The 25,777-nt window shown below is 34.0% G+C and overlaps 3 protein-coding genes across 4 annotated transcripts in view; 2 read left to right on the top strand and 1 right to left on the bottom strand.

Annotated features, from left to right (window-relative positions):
- The first annotated feature begins 53 nt into the window (after positions 1 to 53).
- On the top strand, positions 54 to 2,797 carry LOC109594979 (transmembrane 7 superfamily member 3). The gene is made up of 6 exons (XM_020010253.2): positions 54 to 191; positions 247 to 999; positions 1,049 to 1,216; positions 1,907 to 2,056; positions 2,120 to 2,380; positions 2,432 to 2,797. Exons 1-6 carry the CDS (start codon positions 143 to 145, stop codon positions 2,626 to 2,628), a joined length of 1,578 nt encoding a protein of 525 aa, XP_019865812.2. The 5' UTR covers positions 54 to 142; the 3' UTR covers positions 2,629 to 2,797.
- A 1,036-nt stretch (positions 2,798 to 3,833) lies between these two features.
- Positions 3,834 to 6,538, top strand: LOC126266318 (transmembrane 7 superfamily member 3-like). The gene is made up of 6 exons (XM_049970173.1): positions 3,834 to 3,927; positions 3,983 to 4,738; positions 4,788 to 4,955; positions 5,647 to 5,796; positions 5,861 to 6,121; positions 6,173 to 6,538. Exons 1-6 carry the CDS (start codon positions 3,879 to 3,881, stop codon positions 6,367 to 6,369), a joined length of 1,581 nt encoding a protein of 526 aa, XP_049826130.1. The 5' UTR covers positions 3,834 to 3,878; the 3' UTR covers positions 6,370 to 6,538.
- Positions 6,531 to 25,777, bottom strand: part of LOC109594965 (paired box protein Pax-6) — a 31,268-nt gene continuing 12,021 nt past the window's right edge. For both annotated transcript variants that reach the window (XM_049970174.1, XM_049970175.1), the window contains 6 exons: positions 19,654 to 19,873; positions 16,474 to 16,623; positions 16,326 to 16,408; positions 11,179 to 11,369; positions 9,336 to 9,556; positions 6,531 to 7,532 (listed from right to left, as the gene is read on the bottom strand). In XM_049970174.1, the coding sequence (XP_049826131.1) occupies positions 7,432 to 7,532; positions 9,336 to 9,556; positions 11,179 to 11,369; positions 16,326 to 16,408; positions 16,474 to 16,623; positions 19,654 to 19,873 (966 nt within the window). In that variant the 3' untranslated portion in view covers positions 6,531 to 7,431. The remainder of the gene's footprint in view (positions 7,533 to 9,335; positions 9,557 to 11,178; positions 11,370 to 16,325; positions 16,409 to 16,473; positions 16,624 to 19,653; positions 19,874 to 25,777) is intronic.

Below are 25,777 nucleotides of genomic sequence, written 5' to 3'. Positions count from 1 at the left end.
ACACACTACCTTACTACGAATTCATTGATCGAGTTCGGCCATGATGCCGCACTGTCGCCCCCTTGCGGCCCTCGAGGCAGTTCCGCACATTTGTTTTGTTTGGTTCGTCAAATCTCAGCTGATTGAAATAATATAAATAATTATGGGGTTTAAAGTAGTTTTATGTTTAGTTTTAGTATGTTTTACCCTCTGTAAGTTATTTAACTATTGTGGAATTACTGTGGATTTTATGTCGTTTGTTTTAAGGTGGTGCCCAAGACATAACCTTCGACCTGTCTGATAGATTAAAATCAACTAATATTTTAAAACAATTTTACAATTTTACGAACGATAGGGCGCAAATTAACATTAAAAACATTGCGGACTCTGTCGGATTTATAATAGTGCAAGTACATTCACATTTGAATAATGTCACTCTGTCCTCAAGTAGAGACAACAATTTATATTCGACAATCACAGGCACCAACATAGGGTTGATCTACGCCAATGACAGTAGTTCCACCACGTTTTACCTGTCGAAATCTTTTACTCAACACAATAAAATATTGATAGTTATAACCATTCATAAAGATACAGATCCTGTCCCTGGAGGCTGCAACCTAACCTTCAACAATAAAGTCGCCCCATACCAAATGATTTCCCAAACTGATGACATGATAGAAGTTAATTTTCAAGCTCCATCTGGCTATGGTATTGACTGTGATAACAACTCTATCCAAATAGAGAAGTACCACTTATTTCTACCAGAAATGGACAATTCTACACAGAAATATTTTGAGTATTTGCAAAAAATGCTTACAGTAGAAGATATAACAAAACATGGTTACAAGGTACCCAGTTATGAGGGTTATTACAAGTACAAGACTTTGTACAGTGCTTACAGGGGCACTGGTCAGGTGTTTGCAGTCGTAATAAGGTATAATAATGCCAGCTCGGCATACATACCAGCAATTTCTTATGCTTGTAATGCCTGGGATTGGGATGACTGTTATGGACCAAGTAAGTCTTTTTTATTTTGTTTAATAATTGCTGTTATATAGTTTTTTAGTAACTACACATTGGAAGTTTGCTTGTGCTACGTTGTTGATTTTTGGACTTTTTGTTTGTTTCTTTGGACATTACTTTTTTAAAACTACATTAGCTCTAGTTGCATACACTTTTGGGGTTCTTCTTACATTTCAAATTATGTCACTGACAAGTAAATATTCATTTGAAGGTAGGTATTAAATTTTAAGTCATTTTAATTACTAAAGTTTTAACAATTGTTTACTGTGCCAAAAATACTATTTTTTCAAACATTATTTTAAAAGACATAAATTATTAATATTATTTTGTTCATCTCAAATGAGATTATTTCCTGCACGTTTCCGTTTTGCCTCTGATAATTATAATTAAAATGTGTAGGTAGGTAAATAGTTGCCTAAGCAGATAAAAGCATTAGTGGGATGAAATTAATTAAGATTATTAATTTTTTATTGTTAATGGTACTTTTTGTATTAGTAATTTTTAATCAAATATTTAATAACAGTTCGATAAAAAAAAAATATACTACAGAATGGTAGATAAAAAATATTAATTTTATAATTACTATAATTTAAGAAAAGTTTTTACTTTATTATTTCAAATAAATTTGAAAATATTTAATGACAAAAATTACTTAATATAAAAATATCATAAAAGATATCTTGCTTTAAAAAAATAACAATAATCTAAATTCAATAATGAATACTGTGGTTTACTAAACAGCCGTTATCATTTTATGAAGTATTAATTCTCTAACAGTCGAATCAATTAACACCATTTAACAACTGATCTTTGTTACCATCCTGATCAATTTCGATCTGATTGTGTACAAATTTGTATAGAGCGTTGTTTATTCAGATATCGTAAAAAAAGTTATTTTAAGCGAGGTCAACAACATCCCTGGTACTGGGAATTGGGTACTCGGTGGCGTGGCAATTTATGTGGGTGAAATTTGGCGTGCCTTTGTTGTCAGCGCTTTTGACTTACTTCCTCGCCGGATACCTCGTTTCATCTACTGTCTTCTATGGCTTGGGTAAGTTGTAATTATCTACATCGTAGTTTTTTTATGGAATTTGTTATATTAATTATATTGCAGGTGACATACCAATATTTCGCAACGATGAGAATTTCTGGTTAACTTTTGTGGGAATTTCGATCGTTACCATGATAATATTATCCGGAATGTTCTCTATAGGACATCGATTAGGATGCGTCCTATTAGGTTCCTACGCCGTTATAGTGGCTTCCAATTATTACTTGGGTGGTTACTTTCAGTACATCATGATCAATACGATCAGAAGAGGTACCGTTAAGAATTTTAATATGGCTGTGATTGATCATCCTTATCAATGGAAAGGTAATTTTTGTATTGTAATTTTGACAATGAAATTAAATGTTAATGTTTCAGATATGTTGCAAACAGTAGTTTGGGCTTTACTAGCTTGGATAGGGAACTACATACAGAAAAAAACTCAAAAGGGGAGAGCTCCCTTTCCTAATAATACTTGTTTTTTGAACTGCGGCGGTCGTCAAACGAATTTATTTAATTCAGTCCCGACAGAGACTACTCCTCTATTAAGAAGTTATGTGCCCGAATATGTTTAATTATATAATGTATTTTTTTAAATTGTTGTTTTATTGCCTCCTTAAAATGTATTAACAATGATGACAATGTTTACGTCATAGTTTTAATTATAGAAAAGTAAAACTTACCTTTTATTAAATTATTGGAAGTTTAATAGAATAACTTAAATAAAACTAATGTATTTGGATAGTTAATTTATTACTCCACAAATATTTATACACGTCTACACAGCGATATATGCTACCCTACATAAAATTCAATGTAGTAATTATTAAAATTAATCACAGCAACAATAAATTTACACAACACTTAGTAATAATACTTTAAGTATCACTATACACTATATAAAAAAATTAAAAGCTTTGCATTTTAGGAACTAAAAATGTGCCTAACTTTCATTTTATTAAATTTATAACACAGTCCGTACATTTATTTTTACAATTACTTAATTATTATTACTGTGGAATACTGTAATTTAAAACAGGGTAGTTAAATAGAAGTGGCTGAAAGTTGAATAAACAGTGATTTTTACGTACATTAAAACGTTAGTCGTGTAGAATTGAAAAACCGGAAGAATGCTTAATTACAGTTTGACACATTCCTACGTAAAAACCATTGTTCCTATACAATTACCTCTAATAGAACGTAACAATTTCAATAGTCGTAGAAGTTTATTGCTTTGCTCAGAAATACAACATTCAACCCTGTTATAAGTAATAAATATTGCAAATTCAACCGGTGAGTCTAATCGAAAAATCGATCGCATCCCCAGTCACTGAACAACGTTTCGATCACCAATCACTAATCGTACAGCACAACAATAGCTTGTAGAAATTCGTCGTTTTGTTGTTGAGAGAATCCTTAAACTTTATAGAATCCTGTATGATACACCGCAACTATGTACACTATTCACATTTATGTACCCTGCTGGTCCGGGTTCGCATCGTTTGTCCCGTTTAAGAGGTGGTCTCCGGGTCGGAGGCGGCTGCCGCGGCCGCTACGGGCGGCGTCAGCGCCGGCTGCAGGGTCGGGTTATCCTGGTGCACGAGCAGGCCGGGCGGTGGAAACCAGGCTGGACGAATCGCCACCACTCATTTATAACAGACCATTTGCACCTTGCACCGTTTTACACACTACCTTACTACGAATTCATTGATCGAGTTCGGCCATGATGCCGCACTGTCGCCCCCTTTCGGCCCTCGAGGCAGTTCCGCACATTTGTTTTGTTTGGTTCGTCAAATCTCAGCTGATTGAAATAATATAAATAATTATGGGGTTTAAAGTAGTTTTATGTTTAGTTTTAGTATGTTTTACCCTCTGTAAGTTATTTAACTATTGTGGATTTACTGTGGATTTTATGTCGTTTGTTTTAAGGTGGTGCCCAAGACATAACCTTCGACCTGTCTGATAGACCAATAAAATCAACTAATATTTTAAAACAATTTTACAATTTTACGAACGATAGGGCGCAAATTTACATTGAAAACATTGCGGACTCTGTCGGATTTATAATAGTGCAAGTACATTCACATTTGAATAATGTCACTCTGTCCTCAAGTAGAGACAACAATTTACATTCGACAATCACAGGCACCAACATAGGGTTGATCTACGCCAATGACAGTAGTTCCACCACGTTTTACCTGTCGAAATTTTTTACTCAACCCAATAAAATATTGATAGTTATAACCATTCATAAAGATACAGATCCTGTCCCTGGAGGGTGCAACCTAACCTTCAACAATAAAGTCGCCCCATACCAAATGATTTCCCAAACTGATGACATGATAGAAGTTAATTTTCAAGCTCCATCTGGCTATGGTATTGACTGTGATAACAACTCTATCCAAATAGAGAAGTACCACTTATTTCTACCAGAAATGGACAATTCTACAGAGAAATATTTTGAGTATTTGCAAAAAATGCTTACAGTAGAAGATATAACAAAACACGGGTACAAGGTACCCAGTTATGAGGGTTATTACAAGTACAAGACTTTGTACAGTGCTTACAGGGGCACTGGTCAGGTGTTTGCAGTCGTAATAAGGTATAATAATGCCAGCTCGGCATACATACCAGCAATTTCTTATGCTTGTAATGCCTGGGATTGGGATGACTGTTATGGACCAAGTAAGTCTTTTTTATTTTGTTTAATAATTGCTGTTATATAGTTTTTTAGTAACTACACATTGGAAGTTTGCTTGTGCTACGTTGTTGATTTTTGGACTTTTTGTTTGTTTCTTTGGACATTACTTTTTTAAAACTACATTAGCTCTAGTTGCATACACTTTTGGGGTTCTTCTTACATTTCAAATTATGTCACTGACAAGTAAATATTCATTTGAAGGTAGGTATTAAATTTTAAGTCATTTTAATTACTAAAGTTTTAACAATTGTTTACTGTGCCAAAAATACTATTTTTTCAAACATTATTTTAAAAGACATAAATTATTAATATTATTTTGTTCATCTCAAATGAGATTATTTCCTGCACGTTTCCGTTTTGCCTCTGATAATTATAATTAAAATGTGTAGGTAGGTAAATAGTTGCCTAAGCAGATAAAAGCATTAGTGGGATGAAATTAATTAAGATTATTAATTTTTTATTGTTAATGGTACTTTTTGTATTAGTAATTTTTAATCAAATATTTAATAACAGTTCGATAAATACAAAAATATACTACAGAATGGTAGATAAAAAATATTAATTTTATAATTACTATAATTTAAGAAAAGTTTTTACTTTATTATTTCAAATAAATTTGAAAATATTTAATGACAAAAATTACTTAATATAAAAATATCATAAAAGATATCTTGCTTTAAAAAAATAACAATAATCTAAATTCAATAATGAATACTTTGGTTTACTAAACAGCCGTTATCATTTTATGAAGTATTAATTCTCTAACAGTCGAATCAATTAACACCATTTAACAACTGATCTTTGTTACCATCCTGATCAATTTCGATCTGATTGTGTACAAATTTGTATAGAGCGTTGTTTATTCAGATATCGTAAAAAAAGTTATTTTAAGCGAGGTCAACAACATCCCTGGTACTGGGAATTGGGTACTCGGTGGCGTGGCAATTTATGTGGGTGAAATTTGGCGTGCCTTTGTTGTCAGCGCTTTTGACTTACTTCCTCGCCGGATACCTCGTTTCATCCACTGTCTTCTATGGCTTGGGTAAGTTGTAATTATCTACATCGTAGTTTTTTTTATGGAATTTGTTATATTAATTATATTGCAGGTGACATACCAATATTTCGCAACGATGAGAATTTCTGGTTAACTTTTGTGGGAATTTCGATCGTTACCATGATAATATTATCCGGAATGTTCTCTATAGGACATCGATTAGGATGCGTCCTATTAGGTTCCTACGCCGTTATAGTGGCTTCCAATTATTACTTGGGTGGTTACTTTCAGTACATCATGATCAATACGATCAGAAGAGGTACCGTTAAGAATTTTAATATGGCTGTGATTGATCATCCTTATCAATGGAAAGGTAATTTTTGTATTGTAATTTTGACAATGAAATTAAATGTTAATGTTTCAGATATGTTGCAAACAGTAGTTTGGGCTTTACTAGCTTGGATAGGGAACTACATACAGAAAAAAACTCAAAAGGGGAGAGCTCCCTTTCCTAATAATACTTGTTTTTTGAACTGCGGCGGTCGTCAAACGAATTTATTTAATTCAGTCCCGACAGAGACTACTCCTCTATTAAGAAGTTATGTGCCCGAATATGTTTAATTATATAATGTATTTTTTTAAATTGTTGTTTTATTGCCTCCTTAAAATGTATTAACAATGATGACAATGTTTACGTCATAGTTTTAATTATAGAAAAGTAAAACTTACCTTTTATTAAATTATTGGAAGTTTAATAGAATAACTTAAATAAAACTAATGTATTTGGATAGTTAATTTATTACTCCACAAATATTTATACACGTCTACACAGCGATATATGCTACCCTACATAAAATTCAATGTAGTAATTATTAAAATTAATCACAGCAACAATAAATTTACACAACACTTAGTAATAATACTTTAAGTATCACTATACACTATATAAAAAAATTAAAAGCTTTGCATTTTAGGAACTAAAAATGTGCCTAACTTTCATTTTATTAAATTTATAACACAGTCCGTACATTTATTTTTACAATTACTTAATTATTATTACTGTGGAATACTGTAATTTAAAACAGGGTAGTTAAATAGAAGTGGCTGAAAGTTGAATAAACAGTGATTTTTACGTACATTAAAACATTAGTCGTGTAGAATTGAAAAACCGGAAGAATGCTTAATTACAGTTTGACACATTCCTACGTAAAAACCATTGTTCCTATACAATTACCTCTAATAGAACGTAACAATTTCAATAGTCGTAGAAGTTTATTGCTTTGCTCAGAAATACAACATTCAACCCTGTTATAAGTAATAAATATTGCAAATTCAACCGGTGAGTCTAATCGAAAAATCGATCGCATCCCCAGTCACTGAACAACGTTTCGATCACCAATCACTAATCGTACAGCACAACAATAGCTTGTAGAAATTCGTCGTTTTGTTGTTGAGAGAATCCTTAAACTTTATAGAATCCTGTATGATACACCGCAACTATGTACACTATTCACATTTATGTACCCTGCTGGTCCGGGTTCGCATCGTTTGTCCCGTTTAAGAGGTGGTCTCCGGGTCGGAGGCGGCTGCCGCGGCCGCTACGGGCGGCGTCAGCGCCGGCTGCAGGGTCGGGTTATCCTGGTGCACGAGCAGGCCGGGCGGTGGAAACCCGAAAAGTTGAGATCACTGAATGCGCGGCCAGTAGTTCGTCGCCAGGTTTGAGGACAGGTCGGCGTTCTGGCTCGGGATCTGCACCGGAACCGATACACCCGCCGAAATTACGCCTGTAACAAGAAGAAAAAACATTTAAAATTTTATTCATTCATTCTTTTAGGATGCTTTTGATTGTTAATTTCTTCTAAAACAATATAATCTTTAAAATCATTAAACATAATGTATGAGTCGCCTCTTTAATATTAGATCGACCCAAGAGATTACTTGGAATGCCCATAGAACAATAATTGTAAGATTGGTCCATATATTACTATTATAGAATAAGCTGGTTTGGATCTATAGAAAATAAACTGAGGAACATTTCGTCTTCTAGATGTCGTCAGCTCTTTAAAATTAGGTTTTAATGTGAATTTGATAATTGACTGAAAGCAAAACAATTTTAAATTTAATGCATTGATTACTTAATTACTTATTTTAGAAGATTGAATGCGCCTATAAATTACGCAATAAATCATATTTCAGTTAAACATTTTGCCTTCTGGCTGTCGTCACCTCTTTAAGCCAGAATCGATCGAAGACATTAACGCCAATCCGACCTTTGAAAGGCCAAGAGAAAAAAAAAGTGAGCCGGCGAGCAATCGAGTGCACTGTCGCTTGAGCAAAAACAAAGAGGTCCAAAGTGAGCGGAGCGGCGGACGAGCGTGCCATTACGCCGAACACGTAATCATACATAAAGGTACACAGAGGTTGAGGTTAAGTGGGCTCCCAAGAGAGGAGCTACCAAACGAAGCTTGCAACCAGAACAACGGGTCCCCTCCCTCGCTTTAGTTCGCACATTATTGAGCGTCCGTCGAGCCGAGAATTGGAAAACCACCCTCTGTCGCCCGTTACCCCGCTCGCTTCGCCGCCTCCACCTACTCCAGGCTGCCAGCCCCGACTCCGCACCATTCCCACCGACACTTTAAACTGATCAGGGACAATGAAATTTACGGCAGCGAACCGACAAAATGCCAGACTTGCTTCTTCCACCGGCGGCTGCACGGTGTTGCGAACCTGCGAATCCCACCTCCATCAACCGTTGTTGGGCATATATAAGATGCTTGTCTTTAATTTAGAACGATCATTCTGTAGGGTGATAAACTCGATGGATTTTTAATTTTTATTCAACCAATGTAATTTTGGACCTCAACGTGATGGTTTAGAAAACGTCTGTATGAGTGCTTTTGAGCTAATATTCATTAATAATATAAGATGAAAACCGGAAGGAGTTCATATTAATTATTAAATTAGTGAGCTAAATTTGAATTAGATATGCCCAAACTAATGTTAGTAAAAATTGAAATCTTACTTGTTCGATGGACTCAACCTAGTGTGCACGAGAACGACGAGAGAAACGATGAAACCCTCTTACAGCATGGATTTACTGCCACTACATGAGCGTGCCTTCGAGTTTTTGCCACTCCAGAAACTTTCCCAATAAGTTTGTGACGGAACATTTGTTCCCGAGCGCACATTTCTCCCACAGTCCTATTGCGGATAATTTATATAACGAAAACAGCAACATTCAAGCCGCCAAAGATGCACAATAATAAAAGTTTTGCACGTCCACAGTTTCGTGGAGGTGCGCCCATGGTTCCTCCACGGACTGTGGCGTAATGTTATCAGGGTATTCTTGTAGACTACGTCATTTTTCAATTTCTTTCAGGAATTGTGTTACGTTCATTTGGCTTTTCCAATTTTTGCGCTGATCCATCCGACAATGCTGGCAGCGTGTTCAGGCAATTGTGAACGGCTCGCCATGCGAGAACGATGCTCTAATGGCATTCCGAATCATCCCCCGATATTACGGCGTTACAAAAACACATTTCCAATCTCCGAAAATAATTGCGAACAGTAAAAAAAAAAACACTTACCGGTACCCGTCGATACTGGCACGGAGGTGGGAGTCCCCGAGGGTGCGTACGATGGATGGGTGGTGGGTTGGGAGTGGGCCACCGCCGGATTGCAGGCGGCCGCGGCCGCCCGCGAGTTGTACGAAGAGCTCAACGTGTGCAACGGATCGTGGAACATGTACGGGTACCCCGTGGTGTCCCTCTGCTGCAGGCAACTGCTGCTCAAGCCGCCCTGCATCGAGCTGCAACAAAACAACAAATTACGTTAAATAACAATAAGACCATCGTTCAAATGGGCGAGTTAATTAAATGCGAATTGTGATGTGTGGTGGAGTGATATCGGGTTTTGTCCGAGGGTGAGACGCGGCCGACTCTAATGCCGGGGATTGTTATTCCAGTGACAGGTTGACACGTGAACTAAGCACATGTGGAATTTCTGAATCTCCGGTAGCTTCTCTTCGTCAATCATTTTTCGAAACGCCCTCCCGCTGATTCTAACGAATAAAGCCAAGTGGCAGGACTCAGTGGGGATATAATCCCTTCGTCGCACCGTGGCCAGATAAGCGTTTGTTCTAAGAAAAATGTTTCTTGTTGATGACGTCGTCAATATCAAGATTTATGGAATAAATATAATGTAGGAGAATATAGCATCTATTTAAAGATGAAACTTTTTCTACAAGTATCATTAATTTTACTAAATTGTCTCCAGTCATCATTTTTATGGATTGTTTACTTTCTTACTCTAGAATTGTAACTATTCTCGCTATTAACTAGCAATAATCGTCTCTTTTATTGATTGCCTCCACTAAAAAATAAATGATAATGCGGTGTTAATTCCCTTCAAAGGGTTACAGTAATTTTCTTTTTTTTTTCAGAAGCAGTGTCGAAATTCGTAAGCAAACGCTTATCCATGTGTAAATTGAACTTGATACACTTATAATCATGTATGTATTAAAAGTCTTGATGAAGCCATCCCTTTAGAGGCCATTATACTGAAAGAGTTTATCTCCAGCAGGTTCATCCTGCAGAATAACAATAAGCATTTGAAAATGAAGCCTGCCAAGAGTCGTATTTATCATAGGGGTTAAGCGTAATGTAAACACAGTTGTAAAAACCGTCCCGTCTATTCTTCCCCATCACATTCCTGCACTGTGCATCCTCGCGGTTAATCCCCGGCGGGCACTGCTGACATGACGTGACCGCTCGGAGCACGTCACGTCTGCGGGATTCCGACGGACACCTTTTGTACGAGCCGTCCGCATCGGAATGCCTACCGAAAACCCCTCGCCTTTTTCTTCTGTTGCACACCCCGTGTTCCTGTCACTGGACCGGCCGCCTTTCGCTCTCCCGTCGACGTCTCCACGGACACGCATTTAAATAATAATGAGGTGGCTTTTTGTTCGGGCACGTCACGAGATGGAGCCGGGCTTGCTAACGTATCGGTGGAAAAACGAATGAGGTCTTGATACGAAACGTTTTTTGGTTTCATTAAATAAGATCTAACGGAAGAAAATGTTGATTGACAAGGACAACAACATTGGGGCGTTTATCTGAAATATTCAAATGGATCGTCGGCTCACAAACGCGGACGTTTTTGTTGTGCACAAACCCGAATTACCATTTAGACATTGATGCGCCAGTATAACGCGATTAATTATCTTAACATTGTGAGCATATTCAGATGCAAATCAGGAAAACAGTCGATCATCAGTTGTCCGTGGCTCTAATACGTGGAAATCAATCGGCTGACAGTTCGTAAATTAATTACATGTGTTTCAATCAATTTCGCCATTCAGCCCTCGTCAAATTCTTCTCCAATTCAGCGGTATAATTTATTTATGGCGGTCGGATTGATTTCGCTTACCTGTAGGTGTCGGCCATTGTTGCAATCGGTTGCGGGATCGAGGAGTACATGGAATTAAAGCCCGAATTAATCGGAAGTCTGCCGGATGGTGCCGGTGGACTTACGGCGCCCGCCACTTGATCCACCACACGTCTTTGGTTGCGCAGTTTTTCTTCTCGTCGCCACTTCGCTCTTCTATTGCTGAACCACACCTGAAACGATAAAGAAGTCTTTTAGTTTCGAGTGAAGGACTCATGAATGTTGTTAGTAAGTGAAATTGTACTTAGAAGAAACTAAGATTTTTAAGACACTACAATAATTTATCAAATTAGAAGTATGTATGAAGTTGTAGAAGGGTATATAGACGACCAGGAGAACGCTTAATGTAATACAGTTGAAGCTCTTACTTTTGGAGAGGGAACGTTAATGGTTTGGGGACACATTGCTTCATTTATTGGTGAAAAGAACTTAATTTGAAAAATGCTAAAATTTTGTTTCTCTAATAGAATTGTATTTTTTTCTTTTTCAATAAATATTCACAGATTTTCCTTAAAACTGTATTTATTTTAAAAAAATAATGGAAGAAAAGCAAAATACTTATTTCATTTTTGCTAATTTTAAAAATTATTTCATAATTTTGCGGTGCAGTGTATTTACATTTCTATTAAGAATTAACCTTTTAAGATTAACACATATGATAAATTAATTAAAAATAAGATAAAAATTAGTAAATAATAACGAAAATTATTAAATTTTAATAAACCGGATTGTAGGTGTCTTTGATTTTAATAATATTAAATTTGTGCAGTGCCTATATTTCAAAAGATTTCTCCCAGCCAGTCTAGTTGTAGTTGTTACAAAGTGATTCCTTAGTGCAAATTGTAACATAATATAAATTACAGTGGAAGTTACAGCGTATAATCGAGATGTTTACGTTAGTTGTCCTTTTAATGAAAATAGCTGAACGCAACGCAAAAACACGAATTCATTGTTCGTGTTCGCATTCAACGGCCCCCCCCGGCGGCGGCCCCGGGGCCCCGCTCCGAACAAATAGGGGCCCGTTTTCATGCACACGGCCGTAATGACATTTTCTATGGCAGAAATCAAAAGATACTTCGCAAAAGTACATAATCGTTTCATGTATCCAAACTGGTGGTGTTTATATACACATAAAAGCGTGTTTTACAGCTTTTCACTAAATGAAAACTCGGCTTCTAATTTAGATAAAGTGCTGTACATTTTCAGTCTCCCGCTTTTCCCATTCATCCCATGTTACTTATCCAAATTACAGCGTTTCTAAAGGACGTTTTCATATACGGGATTCGCTTACATCCCGAAACTCCAGCGGTCTGTGCAACGACGGGTAGAGAGTATTAAAAATGGTTTTAACTTTCTTAATGCTGATGAATCGAAGTTTATTTAAATGAGGCGACTTCGTGCTGCGCTTCACAAACACAAAAACCACACTTTTTCCTTATGAGGATCTAAATTACACGTGGCATTTTATACTTATTAAAAAAAAGGTACATTCATTATAAATTTGAAAGAAGTAAAAACATACGAGCTCCTTTTAAGGGCACGTTTAAAGAACGTTTATTCATTCGTTTTGTTTTGCGGAGTTGCAGTACTTGACGTTGTTTGTTTTCGATCTTAGCCAAGTGTGGGAACATGTCTTATTTGAATTTTTAAGACCAATTACCGCCGCCCCTTTGAAATGTCTCTCTCGTATAGAAAATTGTCGTCTTAAAACTCGTATAAATATGAAAAACATAATATTAATGAATGGGTTTACACATTTTTTAAGTATGAGAAAAAATATCTTTAGGTTACAAATCTTACATACACTAAATGTTAAAATATTTTTAGATATAAATGAGTTTTAAATGTTGTACAAATTTTTATAATTAATGAGTTTAATTTGTTTGTTAATTAAAGTAGTTTATAATTTTTGTAAAAAATCAAAATTTCTGCTCTATAAATAATAATAATAATCTTCCAAAATTATTTTATATAATTTAAAATTCAGCAATCATATTTTTATTTAAAAAATAATTCATTTAGTTTTGAATAAGCGTCTTATGAATATTGTAAATAAAATATTGTTTAGGAAATACTAAATATACATCCTAATATAATAAAATTATACATTTCTTACAATCAGTTATTAAATTAACTATTTATGTCAACATTTTTAAACCAACACGATATAATAATTTGTATATTTCTGGTACAAATATTAATTTATTTAATTTTTATCTAAATTTTAATATTTTTAATCGTATGGGTTTTGATTAATTATTTATTGTAAAATATTTATACAACAAAAATATTCAAAAAAAGTTTGAGTGGTATTATATTATTTTTAGGATATTTTGTTATTAAATTATTATATTAAAACAGCATAAAAAATTAAATAGTACTGTTTTTTCAGGAATTTAAAAATATCCTTTAATTATAAAATTTACATTGAGTGAATGTTAAAATATTTTTATACTCAAATGACATTTAAATTTCTACATTGGAATGTAATAATTTTCCAAAAATTGTTAGCAAATAGTATTTTATATCATATATGAAAAATCATTATTTTAGATGTTTCTCATCAATGTTGTTAATAAGTGAAATTTTGTTTATAAAATTTTAACGAGACTTAAGTGAAATTATAATATTTTTTAAATATCTTAGTTAAAAAATATTGAAACAAAAAAATCAAAAATTCTTTAATAATAAAACTGACATTAACTGAATGTTATTTATATTTATTTACATTAAAATGTTTAATTTATGTACAAATATGTATAATTAATAAGTATGATTTCTATAATAATTAGTAGTTTACGGAAATATTACATATTAAATATGTTTTGTATATTTTTGTATATTTTGGCGTTGATTTAAGGAAGAAGAAATTTATTTTAAGCTATAATTGATTGATTTAATATGTTTGGATTTAAACTGGCCTTAAAAAATCGTAAATATTTATATAAGATAATAAAAGATGTATAAAGATAATTCCAGTATTTTATAAAAATTTGAGAGAGAAAAAAATATATTGATATTGCGTAGTGTTTAGTATCTTAATTTTTAAAATTACCTCACTTTAGTACACACATTTATTTGAAGACATAACTGAGGCCAACTTTATACTAACTTAAGACAAACGAAGGCTAAACGTCTTTGATCATCTGCAGTTATGGTTAATCCTTAAAACAAAATAAGTGAGACGAGTGACCAGTATAACCGGATATCCTAATTAAGACAAGAGCATCTTGCAAGACAAGACAGAATGCCGGAGAAGGAAAATTTCATTAGGACAACGCCCCCCTCATTACACACGGTCAAATACTAACCCCCCAAGGGGCTTATACGTAATATCTGCTAAAATGGAGGGACATTTATTTGTCGTGCACAAATGAAAAATGACAATTTTACTTCCTTCCTCCGTCGGACCGGCGTACGGGTCCGGCGTTTTCTTTTATTTATGTAACCGGGGTGATGACACGGCCAATATTGCGTGTGAGCCCGTTTTTCACGGTCCGATGTGGCCCCGCTGTTTTTCCACCGCCCACGGTACGTTGTGTCTCTCATTCCGTACGCAATTGATACTTTTTCCAACGAGTTAGTTAATTACCTTTTTGTGTGTCAAACGCGCTCCGCTACATTGGGGGTAAACAAACGCAAAAATAAAAAGAGGCAAGCACGACGTCCATTCGAAAATGCAATGGCACAACGCGTGTTTGTGCTTTATGTCCGTCGAAATTGTACATAAAATCAATGTTTGGCGTAACGAAATTGTTGCTGTGTCTCAAAATTCGTTCTAACAATCTGAATTAGTTAATAATCATATTTTAGTAATATGTTTTGAACGCTTCATTATACAATTTAATAACTATAGTGAAGAAATTTCAAAGAGTTTACTTGAAAAATTTTAAAACATGTGCATAAAAAATGATATATTTAAATGTGAATTATGAATTCTCTTATTACATTAAAAAATATTCATAAAAATATAATTCTCTCTCTGTGATAATAAAAAAATAATCATTGAATATTAACTAAATTTTCCTTTTTTAATGTTTAAATTTACCATATATTATATTATAAAAATTAATATTTTATTATTAATAAATAATATGAAAAATTAAATATTTATTCAATTATATAAGATGTAAAATTAAAGAGAATTAACTGAATATTTTATTAAATTATTTCAGTAACATTTTTTCATTAATAAAATTAAGTATATTGTAAAAAATACAAAAGAGAAGCTTCATCAAAAAGTTGTTTTAAAATTTAAATTTTTAAGAGTAATTATTTCCAGCAATATTCTTTATGATTTTACATTTTTTCCTCAATTTATTTGGTGCCAAATGCTTTTGATTTTAATTAGATTCATTTTTAATTAATATTAAAACATGACAAACTCTTTATACATGATATAAAATTAATTTTAATAAAAAGTTTAAGTTGCCATAATAAGATTTTCACTAACAATATGTCAACTCTGTAGTTTAACCCGACAGAATCGAAAATCTCCCTCCACTATCAACATCTAACATTAAATCCAATTAACCTGAAGCGATCGTACACAGAAATAGATTTTCCAGGATTATGTAAGACGAGCGAGCGGCTGGCAAATGAAATCGAAATAGAATGGTGGAGAGTAGGAGAGAAAAAAAAATGGAATCGTAAAACATCCAATTCAGGTTTAGCACTTTGTGATCAATACCAGCGACCAACGAAGCTTGAAAACATGCGTCAACAACGTGTGGGTTCAATTTCGACTTCGCATCGCATCCACTCACTCTCTATTTGGCCAAAAACCACCCCCAATATTTCGCAATCTCTTCTCTTTTAAACGTCGCCGTATTACATTATATTTACATGCGACGATAAATATTGCGCCCCGTTCCTTTTTAAACGTCGAATTGGAGGCGCATTAATAAATGCAATATTATTGTTTGCCTTTCGGGGCTTTTCGAGAGGGAGATAAAACAAATAAGGGCGAGCTACACGAGCTAATGACGGCGGAAATCAAAAGATACTAGACGCATCGCGATTACGAGCTTTATGGATGGATCAAGTGCCATTTAAACTATCGGGAATTTAAACGGATCTACTGAAGTGTTAGGAGTAATTTTTCTACGGATTTGTAAAAAAATTGTTACCTGGATACGTGCCTCAGGTAATCCTATTTTTTCGGCCAGTCTCTCGCGGGCGAAGACGTCCGGATAGTGGGTCCTTTCGAATTCTGCAACGAAAAAAATTTATTGTAGCGGTTTCGCTGGGTTTTTTTTTATTGTGGAATGTTCGTACCTTTTTCCAGGCTATCGATTTGCTCGTTCGTGAAGGAAGTCCTGTTCCTTTGCAGCTTTCGCTTCAGTCTCAGTCTCAGTTGTGAGTCCTCGTCTCCGGACGAATTGTGCTCGGAGTTACCGTCGGAGGTGTTCTCGTGCATTGCATCAGCTGAAAAAGATAAAAATAATGGTAAAACTGTGTGAAAAGACACAAACCTAAAACATTTGGCGACAAATACTTATAACACATAAAGGGAAACGAATTGATGAGGTAACAAACCTCTTTCAATTTTTCACCATTCACCATTATTTTATAAACATTTTTACTAATTTTAATGTAATTAAATAATGCGTTATAAAAAATGTATCTGTCGAGTATATTCTATACTTATAAGTGTAAATTCTTGATTATCAAGTTAAGGTAAGAAGAGGAAAATTTATGAAAAAAGAAATTAATAATATGGCAACAACAAAACTTTGAAAGATGAATGATAAGATAAAACAATAAAGTTCCATCCATATGTAATCAGATTAGCAGACCACTCTAAAAAACTAAACCTTAAAACGTTAATTAAAGGAAGTCGAGAAAATGGAGCAATTTGAGGTATAAAAGTTTATTGATAATCGTTTCGTTTGTAACTTCAAAATGAAAGAAGATAATAAGAGGAAAATGTGATGTCGAAAGATTCAATTATTAGTGAGAACAATAAAAAACTCATAATAGAAAAACGATTGATGAAGCAACTAATTATCATCCATATGTGATCAAAGCTACAAACGGTTATAATAAAAATAAACTTTAGAAGAATGTATTAAAGGAAAATAAGAAGATGGGGCAATATAACAATATAAATTGCGAATATAAAGTATATCAAAAATGTCAAATTTGAAGGAAAAAGCATTACATTCGTATTGATAAATTAGATAATATCAAAGGAAACTGAAAATTGAAAGAAATGTATCAACTTTTGATCACCAAATTGTGTTAGAAAGATGAAGGGACAAAAATAATGAAGGAAGATCAAATAATACATGGTAACAATGAAGAAACTTATCATAAATAGGAAAATAATTGATGATAAACAAAGTTTCATCCATCAGTTAGCAAATTTAACAGAAGATGGAGCAATATATTTTCAACCTCAACAAATTTTAATAGTATTTATTAGGAAGAAAAATAAGAAAATGAAGGAATATAATTTGAAAGAGAAAAACATTACATTAGTATTTTTAAGTTAGTTAACATTAACAAGCGACTGAAAACTAAAAGAAATGGGAAATTGAGACAAGCTGATGGGAGGAAAATGATGTAATAAATAGGAAGATAATTGATTATAAACAAAGTTTCATCCTTCAAATCAGCAACAACAAGAATAAAAACTAATTTAAAGGAAGATGAGAAGATGGAGGGAGTAATATATTTTCAATCTCAACAAACTTTAATAATATTTATTGAAGGTAGATAAGAAGATGAAATCAAATTGTGATAAGAAGATGAAGGGACGAAAATGATGAACAAAGATCCAAAGATAACTTATAATAATTTAAAGGAAGATGAAACAATATATTTTCAATCTCAACAACCTGTAATTTGATAAGATGGTACATAAGATAGATAAGTTGGTACATATTGACGAGTGTTTTCCATACTTCGGATTAGATTAGATTTTGGTCATTAAAAATGTTGCCAGTATAAAAAAGCCATTGTGTTAACGTTTGTGTAAGAAACGCGAGGTGTTGCAGATGGTGACTAGCTGAGGATCGATAAAGATTTAATTTCAATAACCGCCGAAAGAGAGGGCATAATTCGTTTATTTGACGATCGCCGGGGAAAAATTGCTAAAATCTAAAATTATGTAAATTCTCGAATCGAGATTCGTCGGCAGAAAACATAAACAGCGCAGGCAGGCAGGAGAACGAGACGAAGGGCGAGGCGGATCGGGGGGGAGGCGGCTGAAAGGGAGATCCGGGGGGGCAGCGGCAAAGTCGACGGCGGTGGCGGCGGCGGCAGGGCAGGGAATAGGATCAGAAGATGAAATAAAACAAGGAGAATGAAATGGTGAGGGTGGATATGAAATGGGGTGGAGTTAACAGAAGCGGAAGTAAATAGGGACGCGCATAGGGTGGGAAATACGCTGCGGAACGCGGCGCGAGCAAAACCCCCCGGTGTTTCGGATGACTCGCGACATACGTCCGGGTCCATCCGCCGAAACCGCTCCAGACGCACGGATGTTCCGAAAACAATTGCGTTTGTTTATACTGGCGCATCCGCCACCTTTGACAACGACACCCATTCGCCAAATGACGGCCATGTGGAACCTGGAAATCGAATTGGAAACACGGCGTGACCGGCGGGACTGATTGAAATTGTTTGTTTCATTGGAAAAATTGTCTTAGCAGCAATAATTGAACATTAAAAATGGCCGAAATTGGAAATAAACCAACGGGTAAATCGGGCAAGCGAATGATACGGTCCCGCTTCATAAATTCATCTGTGAAATGAATCAGTAGATGCGAGTTTTTTGTGGATTTTTATTTTTTGGCCGTCATAAACATTGTTTTATTGTTGCGAGGTATCAGAATTATTTTTTTGATGAATTCTGATCAGCCATGTAAACATTTAAATTGCATTAGGGCTGTAATTGGGCCATATAAAAACGGCACTAATTATATTTGCAAAATGTTTTAACCGTTCCGAATTTCACGGTTGGCGCCCGTCAGCGGTGGAAATATGAAATAACTTGATAAAAACGGGAGTAAAAAACATAATTCCATATCACCTGTTTACAAACACTAATGTTTACACATTTTGATTATAAATGAATTGAATTGTTTTTGAATAATTAACAACTAGTTTGTTTCTGATTTAAACCGTAATATTTGCGGGATTACGAACAAAGGTTTACGTCCACCAACTTTTTCAGGAGTTATTTTGTACGTATTCTGCTTTAATCATTATCAGATATGGAAGAACTTTTAATTAGACCAAAACACACGTCAAACACGGTGTCGTAAACACCGTTCCACACTTTTGTGACTAACATCATTTGCGTGTCAATGAATTAATTTAAACGCATTTAAATAGAATTTTAAACCGAATTAAAATTTATTTAATCAACAAACTGCCATTAAAACTTTTACAGGCGGCCATTTTTGAATAATTCCACAGCAAACTTTTTACTGTTACCATTTAACTCACCTCGCTTTTGGATGTCGTCCCGTGTTATTTGGGTTGTTAGTGCGGCGGGAGCGGGCGGCAGGCCCAAATGGGGGGCGGTTGGGGTACCGGGGTACCACGCCCAGCCGGGCGTTTGACCGTTGAACATCCTCAATTTGTCGTACACCGATTCGTTTTGCGCCGAGGCTTGTTGTTCTTTTTGCGAAGCCAAGTTCCTCAACACCCTGTTAATCGACGACACCTGGAAAAGATTAAATTACATTGTAGGGTATCAAAATGAAACAATAATCATATTGAACAATTAACAATTTTTAAAAAAGAATTCAAAGTACACAATAAACATAAAAATTGAATTACTGCTCATTTGATTATCATTATCAAATTCTTTATTTACCACTGAAAAAAAAAGTACAATACATGTTACTTTTTAATTATTATTATTATTATTATTATTATTATTATTATTATTATTATTATTTTATTTTGAAGTAAAAATTATATATAAAAAACTTCTTCTTAATCTAAATATAAATGATTAATTTTTAATTATATTCAAAATCATTTTTTCAAATATTTTTGGTGGTTTAATTGTATATTATATATTATTATATATTCTTATTTTAATATTATATTATTTTATAGCAAAAAAAATATTCATTATGTTTTCCTTATTATAATCTGAAAAATTGTTAATTGTTTAATTAATTTTATTTCTCATTTAAAAAAATAAAGAAAATTTTAAATTATAATTAAATTATAAAATAAAAAATTAAACAATAAAATAAAATTCTTTTTCTAAAAATGGCTTATTTTTTCTTTATTATAATTTGAAAAATTTTTAATTGTTTAATTGATTTTATCTTAAATTTTAAAAAAAAGTTGGAATCTTAATCTACATATAAAAGGGATTTTGGACATTTTATTGTGTATTATATTTTCTGATTTTATTATTTTGTTGGAAAAAAATATTATTATGTTTTCCTTATTATAATCTGAGAAAATTTTATTTTAAGAATTGTTAATTAATTAATTAATTTTTTTTAACAAATTAAATAGAATTTTAAATTATATGTAAGGTCATAAAATAAAATTCTTTTCAAATTCAGTGATTTCAAAAATTCCACTCCAAAAAAAAAACTAATAAAAAAACTTAATTACTTTTTTATTATCGAATGAATATTTATTTAAGAAATTTTATTATTTCATACGTTCAAAAATTAAATAAAATTTTAAACTAAAAAAATTTAATATTATTTATTATTATAACTAAATTACAACTAAAAATATAAATTATTACTCAGAAAATTTATCAAAATTATTTAATTTTAAGATGATTTCACACAATTTATAGTTTGTAATCTTGTTTTTTTTTGTAAGAAACTTTAACACATAAAATTAAATAAAATTTAAATTTAATTTTAACACGCAACCGTCAACAACCAAGTCCAAATAGACTTTTATTAACAAAAGCTTTGCTATCCCACACTAAAGAATTGTTTTTGATCTCCATAAATAATAGAAGCAACATATTTCTATACTTGTTAGATGATCATTTCAGAAATTACTTAGAAATATATCTAAATTTTGGAGCCATTATTCAAATATGTACTTCGGTGTTATAAAAAGTGCCATTAATCCTAAAAACAAATAATAAACGTCATCTTTAAAAATGATTCGGGGGTCCCATAACATTACACATTTTAATCCGGCCAAACAAAAATATATTGTGCTGCGGCAATAGACAAATTATGATATAAACCACTTGTCCCCCGTCATATCATTTATGATTGACTAGCAAACAAACGTCATGTGCCCAACTCCAGCATCCAGCTCATTAATATCGTACTCAAATAAACGCACCCTGCGCCCGGTGTTGACAAATAAAGTCGTCGTAATACTAATGCTAATATTGATTGTGATAATTATGCAAAGAAAAAAGCCGGGGAGGGTTGCCCCCGTTCCGGGTGCGTGTTAGTGACGTTCAGCCACGAGGTGTTGTACTTCCACTTGGTTAATCGCAAAGAATACGGGCCGTAATAACGTTTCCCCGGGATAAGCCATTTACCCCGGTTTGTTTCGCAGCCAGAGTTGCACACCATTGCATCTGGCATACGTATTGTTTGCTCACTCAACTTTCCCACAACACTGTTTATTGGATAATATATATCGATATTTTGTTCGACGGTCAGTTTTATTAGGCGCAATTATGGTAATCGAAAAGGGAGTTTGCCAAAAATTTGCCAGGGGATTATTTGCGCACCACGCACAAAAGGAATTACATCAAAATGTTTGACTGGTTTCAATTGGTGGCTGTGCTAGAGTTGAAATTGTTAAAAACCATGATTAAATTTTTTAATTCGCTTGTAAGAATTGCGGTGGGATATCCAAGTGCTGAAGATGAAGAGGCGGAACAGACAATTTATATTTATAAGTACATGTGAAGGGTTGAAACGAGGACGTCCATTTTAATATTTAATGTCTGAGGGAAAGATGTAAAAGGTTATAGGTTTGACGATGAGTGTGGACCACCATCAATTACATCAGATATTCACATGAACAAAGCAATTGGTTTTAAAACCGAAGGGCAATTAGTTGTGCGAAATTAATGTAAATGTATGTAGAGCATGTGGCATTGTTAAAGCCACATGTCATCGAGTGCGGCCCTGTTTTTGACAGACAACAGATCGGGGACGGCGATATCCGGGGCTGGATTTGGTAAAAGCTCGAATATTTCTCTTCACGTCAATCGGCCGATAGTTTACGTAAGAGATCCGGCCCCAAAAAAGACGGGACCGGCGTTGCAGTAGTGGCGGTTCCGTGCGGTAAAAACACAACAATGCCATGCGACTGGTAATGGGGGGCAAATTTTTTTGAATGAGATCACCAAAGCGTGCTGTACAATTCGTGTGCGGTCATATGAGAAATTGCTCGCGTATCGAGGGGCACACAACCCCGCAACTCTATCTCCGTCCTCGTCCCTTCGTCCGTCGCCAAGCTCCACCGTAATAATGCGAATTTCAAAACGAACCCGGCAAAAAGAAATTTATCGTGAAATGTAATTGGATTTCTCTATATTAAATTGTTCAATTTCTGGAACCGCGGTGATTTCCCTTTCGACTGCGGGAACGCGCCTCGGACACGGCCTAACCCCCGGGACAATGCTCTTTAATGATAATAATACGCTTTCGGCAACCGCCAGTCGTGCTTCTGGCTGTCTTATTTTAAAATTAAAATTTCGCCGTAACCACCCCGCAAATTGCAACCACCACGGTTATAATTTTGGTTGTGGATGATCATTCTTAGCCGCAGACTTCTGGCACAAACGACCGCAACCACCCTCAAGTATGTATTTTACATAATTACTTGGAAATCAATCAAAATTTCATTGTAAAATGTTCAGTGATACAAATCTAAATTGTATACATGTATGACCAGGAAAAATGACTTAATAATCAACGTAGTTTCCCAGTTCTTGTTCCTTCAATATATTATTTTCATTAATATAATCAGTTTTCTTGGTAAGAAGTTAGTTTTAAATCGGAATTTTAAAGACAGCCACAACTTCCCTCAACTTCAAGTCCACAGAGAAATAAGATATACAGTAGAGGCCACAATTATAACAACTTGAAATGAAAAATATGATCTGTAATACTTGAATTGAATGCCTACAATGATTATTGTTTTTTTCTCTTATTGTTGTGTCATCTATGCAACTGTAAAATAAAAATACAGTGTTAATGTTAAATTAAGTAACACAGATTTAATCATTAAAAATCTCTTTCAAAATTGAAGTTGCTATATTTATGACGGGTTCAATTCAAAAAAATGTATGTAACATTTTATAGAATAAGAATATAGTAGTTTATATAAAACTGTAATCATGACAATAATAAATTAATATTATTTTAATATCACATTAAATAAATGGCTAAAATATTTAACATTTTAAAAAATTTCATAATAATGACCACTACTATACATGTAATTTGAGAATAATGGACAAATTCTCTTCATTTTTTATCATTCAATTATATGACCTAATCTTCATTGAGAAGAAATTGTTTTGATATAATTTTTATGATAAAAAGGGTCTACAAAATGTGTGAAATTATAAACTAACTATAAAAAGAAGTGAAAATATAAAACTAGTAGAATAAAAATCTAATTAAAAATGGTCACGTAAAATATAACAGAGTTTTAGTATAATTTTTTCTTTATGTTACATGAGATACATATTTTTTCGAATAAATAAAGTTTCTACATAAATTATATTTTTAATGTCAAACACATTTTGATTTAAAAGTTATTTATTAATTATTCTATAAATAAATAAACTACATTATATATTTTGTACTTCTAAAATCATTTTTGTTTAAATTATGAATAAATTAATTTATTTATCTTTAATATTAGTTTAAATTAGGTGATTGACCAATTGAACACATTGACAGGTGTTTTCTTGGTTGCCTACCAAATTGAAAGTATGTTTTAAATTTGATAATAAGATAGAAAGATTCATGTATCCTGAAAATAAGTTATCAATTGCTTAAACATTCTTTTAATTTAACTAAAATATATTAGATAATTCATAAAATAAAAAATATTAAATTAAATGTTGAACATGGAAAAATCCTAACCTAGTTGGTGATGAAAATTTTATTTCAGTGATTGTGCAATGTGAGTGGTGAGTACTTAAATTTCCTAAGTCAAAAAAGAACTGAACTACATTTGAAAAGTGTCGTTAAGCAACAGAAAGAAAAAATCCCCGTGATGCGACAGCGATAAAATAACTTCGGGTTCGAAACGGTCAGGTTGTATAAAGGAATGTTCGGATGATATTCGTAGCGTTGAAACGATCCTATTTACAGGCATTTTCCTCCTTACAGTGGCATTTCCTGTTCACATTCGATTGCACACGAATTGTTTGACCTATCGTGATGCCACTCTCACCCCCTACAGTCAATTTATGTCGTACGAATTTCGATCCTCAACATCGAACACCGAGGAGGATTTATTAAACAATTTTTATCGTTTTCCAATTTGGCCAGTTAACGTGTCTTGTTCTTGCTTAGTGACCTTCGGACTTCGATAGTGTTCCCCCACTAGGAATGCACGCACGGAAAACTGTCAAGTGCCTCTTGCCAGTGTACAGTAGCTAATTCTGAAATTAGGTAACGTTAAACCCCTAAACTTCTGTGTACGCGCGTTTCTAATGTTTCCATTTAGGGATTAGACCCTCCGGGAGGGAAAACTATCCAAGTTTCTACCTTCGCTTTCGAACCGGTGTTTTATAAGATTAACTTCGGTTAATCGTCTCGTGATATTATCTCCTGGTTTAGTGTAGGTACTAGACTTAATGGACAATGGGTTAAATCTGAGAAAATTAAAAAGTCCTCGGTACAAATTGTATAAATTACAAAAAACCGTGGCCAACTTCCAAGTGATTTACGAAACAAGCTACAGTCAATTTCTTTTATGTTTATCCACAAGCTATTACGAAGTATTTATTGAGGTCTCATCAATTTTATGCCCAATTCTCTTCCCGCATTCGCCAAGTTTATGAATGATGTCGTTGGTATAATTTCCCTCTTCGAGTGGGATCGATGAAGGCACCATCTGGAAAACGACTTCTTTCTGGTGCGGTTTTCTTCGTCGTTTCGTATTGTGTATCGTGGCACGGCCGATTGCGCAAACGCACTCAAAGCTCATCGATACGCATTGCGTGAAAATAGGAATGAGCGTGGATAGAGGACTGTCAGCGCCTTACGGGCCCCGGATTAAAACCGAGGGATTCCCATTGTGTGCGCGACGCAAAAAGAAAATGGCTGGTGTTCCGGTTTTCCAATTGGACAGATGGGGCGGTTATTTCGGACAAGATAACGGCTAGGGGGAGATCGCCAGGTGTTTTCGACGGGATCTCTCCAAAACTTGCGGTTATTAATGCGGACGGCGAGTGGGGTGAGACGGTTGCACCTTTGATGCAACGCCACGAGATTGGCTGGTATCGGGTTTTCGTGGTTTAATTTGCGGGGACGGCACAAAGAAGATGGGCATAATGGAATTCATTTGATAAACTTCCATGTTTCGGTTTGCATTGTCTATTTATAAACAGGGGACTGTAAATCTGATTTGGATTATCTACATG

The sequence above is a fragment of the Aethina tumida genome, chromosome 7 (genome assembly GCF_024364675.1).
Source record: "Aethina tumida isolate Nest 87 chromosome 7, icAetTumi1.1, whole genome shotgun sequence".
In the NCBI taxonomy this organism is placed as follows: Eukaryota; Metazoa; Arthropoda; class Insecta; order Coleoptera; family Nitidulidae; genus Aethina; species Aethina tumida.
The sequence above is the reverse complement of the archived record's forward strand: the minus strand, read 5'-3'. Positions and strand labels throughout refer to the sequence as shown.

Excerpts from the sequence above, each read along its gene's own strand:
- LOC126266318 (XM_049970173.1), top strand. The coding sequence starts at position 3,879 with ATGGGGTTTAAAGTAGTTTTATGTTTAGTTTTAGTATGTTTTACCCTC. Across the intron at positions 4,956-5,646 it reads AAGTAAATATTCATTTGAAG|CGAGGTCAACAACATCCCTG; the intron begins GTAGGTATTAAA and ends AGTTATTTTAAG. Across the intron at positions 6,122-6,172 it reads TCATCCTTATCAATGGAAAG|ATATGTTGCAAACAGTAGTT; the intron begins GTAATTTTTGTA and ends TTAATGTTTCAG.
- LOC109594979 (XM_020010253.2), top strand. The coding sequence starts at position 143 with ATGGGGTTTAAAGTAGTTTTATGTTTAGTTTTAGTATGTTTTACCCTC. Across the intron at positions 1,217-1,906 it reads AAGTAAATATTCATTTGAAG|CGAGGTCAACAACATCCCTG; the intron begins GTAGGTATTAAA and ends AGTTATTTTAAG. Across the intron at positions 2,381-2,431 it reads TCATCCTTATCAATGGAAAG|ATATGTTGCAAACAGTAGTT; the intron begins GTAATTTTTGTA and ends TTAATGTTTCAG.